The sequence below is a fragment of the Gopherus evgoodei genome, chromosome 3 (assembly GCF_007399415.2).
Source record: "Gopherus evgoodei ecotype Sinaloan lineage chromosome 3, rGopEvg1_v1.p, whole genome shotgun sequence".
NCBI classification, from domain to species: Eukaryota; Metazoa; Chordata; order Testudines; family Testudinidae; genus Gopherus; species Gopherus evgoodei.
The window spans coordinates 220,053,382-220,068,954 of NC_044324.1; the positions used below are offsets into that span (position 1 = coordinate 220,053,382).

Genomic DNA, 15,573 nt, shown 5'->3' on the forward strand with positions numbered 1-15,573 from the left:
GAAATGATACTTAAGGCAACATAGCCAATTACCAATGTGCACTGAGGAAGGGGCAGTGCATAGATGCACAGGAGTGAAAATTGGGTTCTTGGTTCCCCCTTTGTTCTCTATTGGTTTTATACTTCTGCCATTCAGCACAGTGTCTGATTGTCTTCCACATAAATCAGTAGCAATGGAGTCCTAATGGACTTCATGGAGTCTCTGGAACTTCTTTCTCAGGGTTAAAAGTTCTGCTTGCAGTAAGGTTTTTTGTTTTGTGTTTGCTTGGGGTGGTGGTGTAGGGAGTAGAGGAGAGTGAAAGTATTGTGGGTGCTATAGAGGATAAGTAATACCTGTCGTTCCTGTTGGGTTCCAGGAAGGAACTTCCCTCCAAGTCAGCTTGGCAGTGACTCTGGGGATTTTTTCGCCTTCTGCTGCAGTATGTAGAGGTTGTTCATGTGCTGCTATCTGCAATGAAGGTGTTCTGCGTGGGGGAAAAAAGCAGTACCTTATGCTCCCGTACTCTCCCGCACCAGTAAGCAGAGTGAGCAACAATCCTGACCTTGAAAAATAATGTTCTTTTCAGTTTTCAATAAGTCTTCTTTCTTCTTTTATAAACTCACATCCTCTAAACAAGCTTGTTCTAAAAATCCTTCTGATTGATTTTATACAATTTCTTTCTTTAGTTAAATATATAAAATGATGCCAATACTTATAATTATTACTAATAAGAAATCATAATCCCAATCATAGATCCCAGGTTCTGGGCAATTATATAAAAATTAAAATTCACCATAACCAATAAAACAATTCCTCCCAAAAGTTGGTCAATTGGTTATGGATAGACAGACAAGGTGGGTGTGGTAGTATCTTTTATCAGATCAACTTCTGTTGTTCAGAGAGACAAGCTTTCGAGCCACACAGAGCTCTTGCTCTTGTCTGGGAAAGGTATTCTGAGCATCTCAGCTAAAAGCAAGATGGAACAGTGACTCACTAACCCCCCCCCCATTCTGTCCTATCACTGCAGGGATGCTAATGGGCCACTCTACCTTGAATGGTACCTTAGACTATGTCTACATTGACAGGTAAAGGACAAAACTTTTGTCTTTCAGAGGTGTTTAAAAAAAACACCGCCAGAAGACAAAAGTTTTGCCCACAACAAGCGCCGGCGTGAACAGTGCTTTGTGGGCAGGAGCGCTCTCCTGCCAACAAAGCTAACGCCACTTTTGTTAGCAGGAGAGCTGACAAACAGTGGCTACACTGCACATCTTTTGGTGGCCTGGCTGTAGCAACACAGCTGTGTCACTAAAAGCTGCGTGGTGTAGACACAGTCTAAGACTATGTGCTAACTACTTCTGCTAAACAATCTATTCGACCTGGGGTCTGCGACGAGTGGACAAAACCCCGTGTGAGTCAGAAAAGTGTTAATGGCAGGGCTGCCCCGGGGGGCAGGGGAGGCGCAAGTGGGGCAATTTGCCCCGGACCCCACAGGGGCCACCACGATAATATAATATTCTATAGTATTGCAACGTATTTTTATGGAAGGGCCCCCCAAAATTGTTTTGCCCTGGGCCCCGTGAATCCTCTGGGCGGCTCTAGTTAATGGTCTGCTGGGGGCCCAATCAGCCCAGCCCCATGACACTCAGGAGCAGGTGTCAGGCTTCAAGGGAGGAGCTAAAAGCAAAGAGCCCAGGTTAGTTGGCTGGTGGCTGGGGTCAGGAGTTGAAGGAAAGTGCTGTCTAGCAGCACCCTCCTGAGGGAAGGCATGCCTGGGAAGATCACCTTGGTTGGTTGCCAAGACATGCCTTAGATTGGCATGAGTCCAAAAGGGGTGGGAATGTTTGTTTTTTCGGTCTGCTCTAGAGTGAGAAAGGGGGTGCTTTTGTGTTTATTTGGGCTGTTAAGTACCAGGGGTGGCACTTTTCGCAGACTTAGGGCTGACACACACTCTCTCTGTGTGTGCGCACGCACGCCAGAGAGATTCATGCTACCGGTGGGTGTAGAGGACACCAGTAACTCAGACACAGGTTAGGGGTTTGTTACAAGAGTCGGTGGGTGAGATTCTGTGGCCTGCGTTGTGCAGGAGGTCAGACTAGATGATCATAATTGTCTGTTTTGTACGAGTCAAGCAGCCCTCAGCCCGATCCTGCTGGAATCCTGCCAGCGCACAGGCGTCATGTCACAAATTGCAACAGCCACAAGGGATGGGGGCTTCCTTTTTGCTGCCCTGTCACGACTTGCTGCCTTGTCCCTGGGGGCACGGGGGTAACTCTTCTCCCCCTCGCTGTGGCTCTGCCTGGCAGGGCCGTAACCCGCTGGCCTCCACCCCCCCCCCCGGGTTCTGCAGCTGTCTCAAGCCCACCTGAGGGCAGCGGCTTCAGCAGATGCCACTGAGCATGCTCAGTCCGTGAGCGCATGCGCAGTGACAACTCGGCGGCCCGTTCTGTCAGGCCCTTGGGGACAAGCTCTAGGGGGCGGACAGAGGTTGGCTCCGCACGGGCGAGCCCCTAACGGCCCACGTAGCCTGGCGCCCCCCGGGCTGCCTGCAGTCTCAGGCCCGCGTGTGGGAGGCGGCGCGGGAGGGGCTACTGAGGGTGCCCGGGCCTGAGGCGGGCAGGGCCCTGCGCACTTCCCGACTCTGCTACCAACAGGGCAGCTCCCCCCTCAGCAGGGAACAGGGCTGGCCCCGCCCCTAGCTCCTCGAGGGGCGGGGGAAGCAGAGAGCCCGCACTGCGCATGCTTGAATATGACAGCCCGGAGCCTTTTGAGTCACGTGACTTAACCCGTTCACTGCCACCCTCTCCTCCTCTGCCTGCCAGCACTTTCCCCCCATCATGCCTCGCGCTGCCCCTTGCCCCGGAAGTCCGGTTGTTGCCGCCGCTGCCTGGATTCCAATTCCATCTAGGCGGCCGCCGCTGCGTCCCCAGGCGGGGCCATGGGAGTCCCGGCCTTCTTCCGCTGGCTCAGCCGCAAGTACCCCTCCATCATCGTCAACAGCGCGGAGGAGAAGGTGAGGCCGGCCCCGCCCCGCCCCGTCCGTCCCGGGGCTCGGCCCTTCCCGGGGCTCGGCCTCCGTCCGCCCAGCAACCCTCCCGCCCGCCCGTCCTGGGGATCGGCTCCCAGCAGCCGCCACCTCCCCTCCAGGCCCAGGGCTCGGCCCCAGCGACCACCTGCTCCCTCCTCCCGGGGCTCGGCCCCAGGACCCCCCCCGCGCTCGGGGGCCCGGCCGCCCATGAACCACAGACACCCCCTCCCCCCGTCCCAGCTTCCGCTCATTCCACCTGGACTCCGGTAGCTGCGGCCGGGGCTGACTCTGTAGCCATTCCAACCCCTGGGTCGAGCTGGGAGCCCGCTCTCCCTCTGGGCCGGGAGCTCTGGCCTGATCTTCAGCTCTCCCTAGGTGAGTCTCCTCAGCCCAGCCCAGGCTGAGTGTGGGGATACAGCCACCACATCTTTCAGCGTGGAGATCTGGTGATCCCTTGACTGTATTGCACTGTGTGTGTGTGTGTGTGGTGGATGTGCCCCCACTCAGTCACGGGGACGGGTGCCCCCCCCCATTATGTTAGGCACTGTACAAGTATGCAACAAAGACACCATTTCTCTCCTTGTGAACAAACAAAGGGCTGAAAAACTCATTAGTATGCTGCAGATTTGTGGCCTTGCTGTGTTAAAGTGCATGGTCAGTAGTCTTTTGATACATTTTGGTGGATTGATTTATATCTAGCAAATGCTGGCTTGTCTTATTTAGTGCTAACTAATCCTGTGGCACTGTGCAGGTAATAAATAATAGGGAAGAAGCTGAATAGTGGTGCCATTCCAACATCAGCCTGTTAGTTCTTTGAATGGAAGCTTGAAGTTTTCTTATTATGTGACTGCTGCTGTTTCCAAATGTTCTGAAAACTGGACCTTTTATGTAACATTTCTTACTGTATTTTCTGCAAAACTCGAGAGAACTGAGCTTTTTTGCTGCTAAGCTATAGTTAGTATCAAGTAATGATTTTTGTGTTTCCCTCTCCCATGCCCTCCTGGGATTGTAAGTCCTTGCTTGCTGTCTTTTCTGCTTTCCCCCTCTTTTCATTTTGCGTGGCACAGAAGCTAGTACGTCATATTTATTATAAGCGCTTTTAGTTCTATTTATGCCATCTTCTGTTGGCACTATCATTAATGACAATTCAACTTTAGTTACCAGAAAATCATTATTGCTTAATGACTGACTGGATGCATTGCCAAAAGTGAATCTGATGGTCTTTAGCACGTCTGGTCATTAATTGGCGTGAAATGTCTGACCTAGAGGTCACTGTTGCTGCTATTAAACTTTGGCAAAATGTGGAAAATGTAAAGGAAAAAGTACCGTTGAAAGTTGAATGACCTGATGCTGTGGAGATGGGGTTCTGTTTATAGTGCTGATCTCTTCTGGGTTGTTAGGCCTGTACAGTAAGTAACCAGTAGGAAATATTCTGTAAGATTTATAATTGTTAACAAACTGCAGAGATGTGGAGAGATCACAAGGTTTTTTAGCATGTACAAAACAAGTGACTGAGAACGCTTCTCAGCTGCAGAGTTTTAGGTTTTAAAGCAACAAAGTTAGATGTAGTTTTACAATACTGATACAAAAATAGCAAAGAATCCTGTGGCACCTTATAGACTAACAGACATTTTGGAGCATGAGCTTTCGTGGGTGAATATTCACCCACGAAAGCTCATGCTCCAAAACGTCTGTTAGTCTATAAGGTGCCACAGGATTCTTTGCTGCTTTTACAGATCCAGACTAACACGGCTACCCATCTGACATTTTTGTATCAAGTATCAGTGTTTCATCATAACCAATTACAAATAAACTTGTGTAGGCTGTGATATAAAAGTAACTATTGTAGACGTCATACTTTAGGGGTGGAAATGGTGTAATGGGAAATTTTGGAGGAAGAATGATTGGGCACATTTTGTTCACTTAATCTTTTCTCCTATATAGTCCTCAAACCACGTAATTGTGCTTATGTTTTCTCTGACTTTTCTTCAATTTCTTCATAATTTTTTTGGTATTGAGAGGTATAACTGTACTCTGACCTCTTGGAAGATTTTCAGGTGTTTCATGATCTCTTACCTATCCGTTCTATTCTTCCAATATTTAAATGGATGATTCAATAGCTTAATAATGAATATTGTCAAACAGTTTTGGTTTTTTTTCTGTCAACGGTGGAGTGGGGGTGGATTAACTTCCCTTACAGCAGTTGCTTGAGTTGAGTTTAAGTAATAACTTCTAGATTGGGGTAGGCAAACTGCTGCCCAGGGACTGCATATGAATCTTCAGATATTTTAATCTCTCTCTTGAGCTCCGGCTGGGGAGTGGAGTCAGGGGCTTGCTCCATGCATGCTGGGGCTCCATGCAGCTCCCGGAAGCAGCAGCATGCCCCCACTATGTATAGGGGCAGCCAGGGGACTCTGCACACTGCCTCTGCCACTCCCGTTGGCCAGCAATCGCAGCCAATGGGAGCTGCAGGGGCAATGCCTGTGGACGGAGCAGCGCGCAGACCCACCTGGCCATGCTGCCGCACAGGAGCCGGAAAGAGGGCATGCTGCTGCTTCCAGGAGCTGCTTGAGGTAAGCGCCGCCTGGAGCCTGCACCCCGACCTCCTCCTGTGCCCCGCCACATCCCTGATCCTCCTTCCGCCCTCCGAACCCCATGGTCCCAGCCCGGAGCCCCCTTCTGCACCCCCAGCCTCTCATCCTCAGCCCCACCCCAGAGCCTGCACCCCCAGCTGAAGCTCTCACTCCCTCCTGCACCCCAACCCCCAATTTTGTGAGCATTTATGGTCCGCCATACAATTTCTGTACCCAGATGTGGCCCTCGGGCCAAAAGGTTTGCCCATCACTGTTCTAGATGAAGGTCTAGAAACTGCAGCTTTTCTTGCTTCACTGTGAAAAATCAAGCAACTCCTTCCTATTTTTCTTGGGTTGGAATAGGAGCCAAACACTTTGTGTACTCTCCATATAAGATAAAGGAAAAATGGCAAGAACACAGATTGAAGATTGGTAGTTTTCAATATTGTATCACTTCTCTTTTCAAATGAGCTTCACAAAGATAACAGTGACAATAAAATGCACACTGAAGATGACATTTGTAAGTACTTTACTAGTTAAATAGCACTTACAGAAGAGAGAATTTTATTAAACTAAGGCAATTCACAAGCAAAAACCTTGAATTAATGTTAAGGTTGCTCTCATAAATAAACTAAACCATAAAATATTAGGAATTTAAGGATTAAAAAGGAGTAAAAGGCTGCAAAGTCAAGCACTCAAATTAGGAAATGCCAAAGTGCATTTATTTTGATTTAAATCAGATTCCCGTGCAACCTTTATTTGCCCCTCGTGTATGTATGTGTTATGATAGTCTGACACGATCTCCCTTTTAAATCAAACAGGACGCCAAGGTTGTTGAGTGGGGTAGGATGGATGTGCTGTGGGACTGGATCAGTGTAGTAAAGAAGTCTGTTTTCTATAGGGTTCCTGCTTTTTTTTTTTTTATTGCGGACGTTGAAGGTTTGTGATGAATGAGGCAGGGAATTGCAGGAATAAGGGCGATGGCCTTGTGATCAGGGCAGTTGAATGCTGCCCTAGAGACTGGGGTTCTATCCCTACCTCTATCCCAGAGTTCCTGTGTGGTGCTGGGTAAGTCGCTTTACCCCCCCCCAGACTTTTCATATGTAGGCACTTCTGCATCTAACGAAAGGCTGTATCATAATGCATACACACCAGGGAGTTAAATTAAGGTTGCATGGGCAATGTTCACTCTGGTATTTCCTAATGTGAAAGTACCTGATTTTGCTATCTTTTTCATCCTTAAATTTAATCCTTAATTTTGTATTTCCTAATTATGGTTTTTAGCTTACTGATGAGAGCAGCCTTTGTTTGTGTGTATATCATTGAAAAGCTATTTTCATTTGATCAGACATCTGTGGAAGGGTAAAAGAAAAATACATAAAATCTTTATCTTACTAAGATTGTGATCACTTTCCCATCTTTTGTAACTACAATCTTCACATCCTGGACAGCTCTTTGAAGAATTTAAAGTATAATTGTGAGCGTGACTAATGTTTGGGACCACACTAATTGGGTGTTTTTTTAAAGTAATTGCTATTATGAGATTGCATAGAATCATGGGAACTAGAAGGGACCTCAAGAGGTCAGCTAGTCCAGTCCTTTGCACTCTTGTCAGGAGTGATTATTATCTAGACCATCCCTGACAGGTGTTTGTCTAACCTGCTCTTAAAAACAAACAAACAAAAAAACCTCCAGTGATGAGGATTCCACAAACTCCCTAGGCAATTTATTCCAGTGCTTAACCATCATAACCGTTAGGAAATATTTCCTAATGTCCAACCTAAACTTCCCTTGCTGCCAGGGTTGATAAAAATCAATGATTTTAAAAAATATTTTGATTTTAAGTCAGATTTTTTTTTTTTGGTAAAATGCTTTTCGAGGAAAAAAACTATCTAAAAATAGTTTTAATTAAGATACATTATAGCTCAAAGATCTCTCATCATGGAATTGGGATTATAAATTCTAATTCTATAGTATGAGACAATGTATTCATGTAAAGTTTAAGAAAAATTTGTAAATGAGTTCCAATAGTTCATGCATTAGGGACCCAATCTTATGGGGTTCCACACACTTCTGTATAGATTATGTAGATTAATCTTTCTATCTGCCCAATGGGACTCAGTGCTCAGTCTAGAAGATATCATGAGATGCTTAGTTTTGTAGCTCTCAAACTGTGGATTTCCTCTCCAGAGGTAACAACATGCTTGTTAACAGCAAAAATGTTTTAAATAAATAAATAATACATAGAGGTGAGAAATTACAGATCTCAACTCTGTTATCCCTCTGTAAATGTGTGTACACAAAGTCAATCCCTTACCTCTCTCTAAAAGTGCAAAGTTTCAAAAAGTTGAATGAATAGAAGATTATTGGGGGCAGTAGAGATTTGGACAAGGAGAAGTCTGGAGATAAATGTGAGAAGTGAGGGATATATGCTTGTTTTGTTAAAATATTGTATTTGTGCTGTTGGAGAGAAAAACAGAGTACTTAATGTTGTTTTAGTTAAATAAAACAGTTTAAATGTCTGTCTGGTGATGTTTTCCTAATACAGCATGGCAAGAAAATCCTCCAAATATTAATGATTAACCTGTTGAATTGGAGATCATAAATATCTGCTTCAGTTACCTTTGGTAAATGAAATAACCAAACAATCGTTAATTTTCTGATATAGCTGTAAAACTAATCTGAATTTTTTTTCTAAAATCACTGTTTAAAAATTTATAGTGTGTACCTTCTAAAAATGAAATCTACATCTATCTCTGAGTTGTGAAGAATATGTGTTAAGATTATAACAACCAAGAATGCACTTTTATGTAGAAATCCATAATTAAATCGAGTCTTCTTGACTAGTAATTTAAATCAAATCCTCCCTTCTTGCTGCAATTTAAGCCCATTGCTTCTTGGCCTATCCTTAGAGGTTAAGGATAACAGTTTTTCTTCCTCCTTCTTCTAACAACCTTTTATGTACTTGAAAACTGTTATCATGTCGTCTTCTCTTCTCCAGACAAAATAAACCCATTTTTCCCCCCAATCTTTCCTCATAGGTTGTGTTTTCTAGATCTTTAATCATTTTTGTTGCTCTTCTCTGGATTTTCTCCAGTTTGTCCACATTTCCTGAAATGTGTTGCCCAGAACTGGACACAGTACTCCAGTTGAGGTCTAATTAGTGTGTAGTAGAGCAGAAGAATTACTACTTCTGTCTTGCTTACAACATTCCTGCTAATACATCCCAGAATGGTTGCTTTTGTTTTGTTTTGTTTTTGCAACAGTGTTACAATGACTCTCTCATTTAGCTTGTGAACCACTATCATCTCCAGATCCCTTTCCACAGTACTCCTTCCTAGACAGCCATTTCCCATCTTGTATGTGTGCAGCTGATTTTCTTCCTGAGTGTAGTACTTTGTTTGTTCTTATTGAATTTCATCTGATCTGCTTCAGACCATTTTTCCAGTTTGTCCATATCATTTTGAATTTTAAACCTCTTGTGGAAACAGTTTATGGCAAATTTAATTTGTCAGATCCTGATGGTCTTACATTGAATAGTGACTTACTCCATGAGTAAATCCTAGTTTCCATGGGACACTACATGGAATAAAGTATATTTGTGATTGTTGGTATTTAAATCCAGCAATAAATTTAGAAGTTGAGTTGGATCTTGTGGAAGCTTGTCTCTTTTTGAAATATAAACATGTCGATCCTTGCTCTTTTACTTTACAAAGAGAGAGAAATAAACTTGTTAATCTTCAGTCAGTCTTTCTTTTATTCTTACTGATTGATTTAAGATATTACAAAATCCTGGGGAGAATATTAATCAAATTCACATGCCCTAATAAAGCAATAGCTGGAGGTCTATTTTCAGTTGTTTGAACAATTTAGTTATGTCACAAGAGACATCATTCCCAGATACTTCAATCCATTACAAGATTATTTTTCATTGAAAATTTGATGGCAGGGTATTGGTTATATGAGCATATAAGGGTGAAATAAAACCAAGCTGCTTTACAAAATCTTAAAAAAGAGCCTGAATATAAGCAAAATATAATCTTGAAGGTGAAGCAAAATATCACCAGAGGGCAATTTTATCATATAGTTCAATATCATATAGTTGTAAGCCTTTTATACCTGAATCAGTTAGCTATAGTGAGATATTTGATTGAAAGAACAAACAGAAGTGAAGAGAAGACAGCTGTCTTGTCCCATTATATAATCTGTCAGACTTAATACTTTTTTTTTTAAGTGAAGCTCTCAGTTGACTAGGAAACTTCATAATATTATATCTTTGTTCAAAGATGAGTAGAAAATAACTGTGGCTAACAGACCCTGTCAATGCATCTGATATAAATTTTTGCTTAATTCTCCATATTACATAATGTTCTTATTTTATGATTAGTCAAATAGTCCGAGATGTACCTTCACTGATCTGGATGCGTAGTAGAAGGGAGAATCAGAGAAAGAAAAATTAGCTTTATAAAAGGCTGAAATTATCCTGATTATAAATCTTGCCATCTGATTTCTTTAATCTTGAGTATTTTTTAAACATTGATTCTTGCTTCAAGAGAAAAATACTGGCAGGATTCTTTGTTTTCATGAAGTATGGACTATCTGTAAAAGATGTGAAGCAAGATGCTATTTTTTGACTTTTAAAACTAGAGTACAAGTTCTTTTGGATCTGGTGCATGATCTGTGATATTTTGTGCTTTCAGTTCTCTATTTGAATCTGGTAATACAAGAAATGTAAAGTCTTACCAAGAATGTACAGATATGGGAAACTGATGATTTCATTGTAAGGATGCAGTCAGTGATGATAGTGCATAACAGTAACTCAGAAGAGATTTCATAAAGGTTCTTTCAGACTACGGAATGATGCCACATGAGTTCGAGAATCCATAGGATGAGATCACTAACGACTGCCCTCATTTATTCCCATGTTCATAATCTGAGCACAATAAAGTGAAGTTTGAACAATATTTGTTGTTATTAAGGCTGTCGATTAATCGCGCTTAACTCATGCAGTTAACACAAATTAATCATGATTAATCGCACTTTTAAACAATAGAATACCAGTTGAAATTTATTAACTATTTTTGGATGTTTTCTACATTTTCAAATACACCTCTACTACGATATAACGCAACCCAATATAGCACAAATTGGGATATAACGCGGTAAAGCAGCGCTCACAAAGGGGTGGGGCTGTGCACTCCAGTGGATCAAAGCAAGTTTGATATAATGCGATTTCACCTATAACGCGGTAAGATTTTTTTTGGCTCCCGAGGACAACGTTATATCGAAGTAGAGGTGTATATTGATTTGAATTAAAACACAGAATACAAAGTGTACAGTGGTTATTTTATATTTATTTTTTATTACAAATATTTGTGCTATAAAAAGCAAAAGAAATAGTATTTTTCAATTTATCTCAGACAAGTACTGTAATGCAATATCTGTCATGAAAATAGAACTTACAATGTAGAATTATGTACAAAAAAAAACTGCATTCAATACTAAAACAATGTAAAACTTTAAAGCCTACAAGCCCACTCAGTCCTACTTCTTGTTCAGCCAGTCACTCAGATAAAAAAGTTTGATTATATTTCAGGAGATAATGCTGCTGGCCTCTTATTTACAGGAGATAATGCTGCTGGCCTCTTATTTACAATGTCAACTGAAAGTGAGAACAGATATTCACATGACACTTTTGTAGCAGGCATTACAAGGTATTTACATGCTAGATATGCAGGGCCGGCTCTAAGTTTTTTGCCGCCCCAAGCAAAAAATTTTTTGGCCTCCCTCCCATCCCTTTTTTTGACTTTTACACAGAAAACTTTGCAAATGTTTCGTTTCTTCCCCTTTTTTTGTTTGACTGTTTAAAATTAAAAAAAAATGAAAACAGAATTTGTAGTTAGTGAAATAAAACAATTTCCTGCTAGTGTACTCATTTAATTTTAACAAAATCACGATTACAAACAATTTGGGTTCAACTATACACTGTAATGGAAACCGTTAGTGTCTTCCAGTGTGCCCAGTTTCTCATAAATTAAAAGAATTTATATGAACTGATTTTTTTTGTGTGTTTATACTTGCATAGTCTTTTAATAATGCAGTGAAATCTAAATTGTTTGCAATGGTACTTTCAATTGACAAATGATTTTTGAGACATGGTGGTCCTCAAATAGTTTTTTAGTAATTTCAGTTTTGAGAAACTACGCTCACCAGAAGCCACTGATACTGGTAATGGCGACTTTTTAAAAATACTTATTTGAAGTATGAGAGAGTTTTTCTAATTCTTTTTGCTGTCTCTCTCTTTGTTACCGGTAGGCAGCACCGGAGTGTTTTTGTCCCTGCATTTTAGCCCTATAACCACTGGCACCGACGCCACACGGAAATTGGTGCGCATGGTGCTGATAGGGCAGCACGGTACACACAAGTAATCGTGATTCCTGGTTTAATTAATCAATAACTGTTAACATTTACACATTTATGTATGTTCGCATTATGACTGACCGTGTCACGATGTGACAGGACTTTTTCATGTCATGCTCCTATCATGCTACTGGACATTTTTTGATCTGCATGTATTTTTCCATACATTGGTGGATTTTTCCGAAAAAAGAAGGATGGCCAGAATGCTGCCCCTGGAAATGTGCCACCCCAAGCATATGCTTGCTTTGCTGGTGCCTAGAGCCGGTCGTGCAGATATGCTAAACATTCGTATGCCCCTTCATGCTTTGGCTACCTTTCCAGAGGACATGCATCCATGATGATGACTCTCGTTAAAAAAATAATGCATTCATTAAATTTGTGACTGAACTCTTTGGGGGAGAAGAGTATGTCTCCTGCTCTGTTTTACCCGCATTCTGCCAGGTAGTTCATATTATAGCAGTTTCGGATGATGACCCAGCACATGCTTTTCATTTTAAGAGTACTTTGACTGCAGATTTGACAAAACGCAAAGAAGGTACCAATGTGAGATTTCTAAAGCTAGCTACAGCACTCAACTCAAGGTTTAAGAATCTGAAGTGCCTTCCAAAATCTGAGAGGGATGAGGTGTGGAACATATTTTCAGAAATTCTAAAAGAGCAACACTCCGATGCGGAAACTGCAGAACCCGAACCATCAAAAAAGAAAAATCAACCTTTTGCTGGTGATATCTGACTCATGATGATGAAAGTGAACATGCATCAGTCTGCACTCCTTTGGATCGTTATTGAGCAGAACACATCATAAGCATGGATGCGTGTCCTCTGGAATGGTGGTTGAAAATGAAGGGACATATGAATCTTTAGCCCGTCTGTCAAGTAAATATCTTGAAATGCCAGCTACAACAGTGCCATGTGAATGTCTGCTCTCACTTTCAGGTGACATTGTAAACAAGAAGCAGACAGCATTATCTCTTGCAAATATAAGCAAACTTTTTTATCTGAGTGACTTGCTGAACAAAAAGTAGAACTGAGTGGATTTGTAGGTTCTGAAGTTTTACATTGTTTTGTTTTTGAGTGCAGTTATGTAACAAAAAGAGAGTGCAATTTACAAATGTAGATGCAAGATAAAGAGATTGCATTATGGTGCTTGTATGAGGTGATTTGAAAAATACTATTTCTTTTGTTTTTAAAGCAAAAATATTTGTAATAAATCTAAAGTGAGCACTGTACACTTTGTATTCTGTGTAGTTGAAATCAATATATTGGAAAATGTAGAAAAAATAAAATATTTAAATAAATGGTATTCTATTATTGTTTAACAGTGCGATTAATCACAATTAATTTTTTTAATTGCTTGACAGCCCTAGTGATTGTATCAGGCCATTTAAAAATATTCTCGACTTCTGCCTTGAGATGTAGTATATATTATACCTTATAACTGAAAAGACTTTAACTCCCTTTCTCAATGCAACTTTTTAATGTTGAAAGTGTTTTTCTCAGCAGGTAAATGAAGGTGATACCCTAAACTTGCTTCAGGGTTTAATGCTCTGTTATTACAGTCAAACTTTAATTTCACTTTATTAAGATTCCCATAGCATCATCTTAAGCTATACACACCAGTTGAATGACCAGCACCATTACTGAGTTAAAACAGAAACATTCAGGAGCATGATCTGAAATGTTTCCAGTACTGAAACTTGTCTTGTTGAGTTAAACACTGATTCTCAAGAGGGAAGTTAAGCAAAATCTTTAGGCTGCTATTCAATATCAGTTACTACACAAACTTCATTTTGAAGCATTCCTGGTTGCTATGTCTGTAATGTACCTGACGCTCAACTTCATTTCCTACCTTTCTGTAGCTATCACCTGATCAAACGTATTCCACTTTCCCACCCACATGCAAACACCTTACTATTAACATAGCTATTATACACCAGGTTATCGCTTCCCCCTACGGCCTTCTTTCCTGTACGCACTCCTACTCTACACTTCCCTCTCCCAGCAGTAATAGCTAAAGATATTTGAAGTGGCTAGATGTGTTGTGGGGGGGTGTTTTGGTAATGGAAGTTCTAGAAGGTAGGTATTTCTAGGGAAAGAGTCTCATTGATGGGCTTTGGATCAAGCCTCAAGACACAACTGTGCAGTGATCACTTAAAATGTGATTATTAACAGCTTTTGCAGAGTGTCAATGGTTTGCATCATTTACCAGGACTGGGAGAAATGGTCCATGTTTGCTGCCCAAGAGGGAATGAGTTCGTTGCATGAGGAGCATAGAGGCTGATTCCGACTTGGGCTATGATTGAATGCCTCTTTTGTATAAAAGCTGCTCGGATATGTCTATGGGTTTGTTTGTTTGTTTGTTTGTTTTTAAAGTAGGATGACATTGCATTGTCCTTATCAAGGCTGTGGAGGCAGATCTCAATAGAAAAGGTGATTGGGTGTTCTAGTACTTGTAGGCTGAGCGTACAGGTGGTTGTGGGGCTGTGTGCTCTTGGTGTATGGTCTTTTTCTGAGTGGCATGCACTTAATATGTGTCAGGTGCTACCACAATCTAAATAACCAACGACAAATTGTAATTGATTTATGGAACCATAATTTGGCCCCCTTGTGCCTGTGCATTGAGTCTCTAATTACATGATCCCATACATTTTTTTTTTTTCAACAGAATCTCTCCCCTTCAGTGCACAGGATGAATGATGCTGAGGGAATAAAGCAGCTTTTCAGTATCTTTGTCCTTATCATTCAGTGTGTGGCCCCATGCCTGCCTTACTGCATTATTTAGTTCTCACTACACTGAACACAGAATTATTAATTTCCTCAAGGGATTTTCTGTGGTGCTTGCTGCCATAATACTGGAGTCTCACAAAGAACAATCAGTTTGTCTTTGGAACACCTTTGTGAGGTGCAGGGATGGTTGTATGGGGAGATTAAGATCAGAACTCACAAAAGTCTCCACTAATTTTGGGCGCTTCAGAGATCAGGCCATCAGGAGTATCCTCGTCCTAAGTTTTAAGACACTATAGTACTACAGAGGTGCTAGAGCTCTTCAAAAATAATTTCTAAAATTTTAATAATGGATAGATTAGATGTCCTTAAATAAAAGGACTGTGACTGCTCCCCTTATAAATAGTAAAGAGGCAGGACCAAAGCATGACTGATTGTGAGACAGTAGAATGACCATCTCCAGAAGTTTGAAAATTCAGAGGTTTGAAGCCTGTAATCTGTTTGGCTTTCAGTGCAATCTATTCAACTGTTTGTTTTTGGGTCTGTTCATTAGATAAGGGCATTTTACAGCGTGCCAGACTGGAAAGAAGAACTTGGGGAATGAAAATTGGAAACTAGTTATTTGGCTAAGGGAAAGTAGAGTAATCAATTTTGTATTGTTATTGGTCACAAAAATAAAGACATCAATCTGCTTTGGAGACACCTTCCTCAAACTGAAGGGTGATGGGTGGTGTCTGAGCATCCCAAAACATCTGGTAGCCAGTGGACAGAATGAGATGTCTTCCCTCCCTCTCCACAAAAGGGAAAGCTGACTACTGGGGGGAAGAGGGTTGGCAGGATCACATCTGTCTGT

At 41.6% G+C, this 15,573-nt stretch overlaps 1 protein-coding gene across 2 annotated transcripts in view; it reads left to right on the plus strand.

Moving 5' to 3' along the window:
- The first annotated feature begins 2,806 nt into the window (after positions 1-2,806).
- The window catches only part of XRN2 (5'-3' exoribonuclease 2), an 86,389-nt gene continuing 73,622 nt past the window's right edge, over positions 2,807-15,573 (plus strand). The window contains exon 1 of one of the 2 annotated variants that reach the window (XM_030558128.1): positions 2,807-2,989. In XM_030558128.1, the coding sequence (XP_030413988.1) occupies positions 2,915-2,989 (75 nt within the window). In that variant the 5' untranslated portion in view covers positions 2,807-2,914. The remainder of the gene's footprint in view (positions 2,990-15,573) is intronic. The other variant, XM_030558127.1, reaches the window with a different exon arrangement.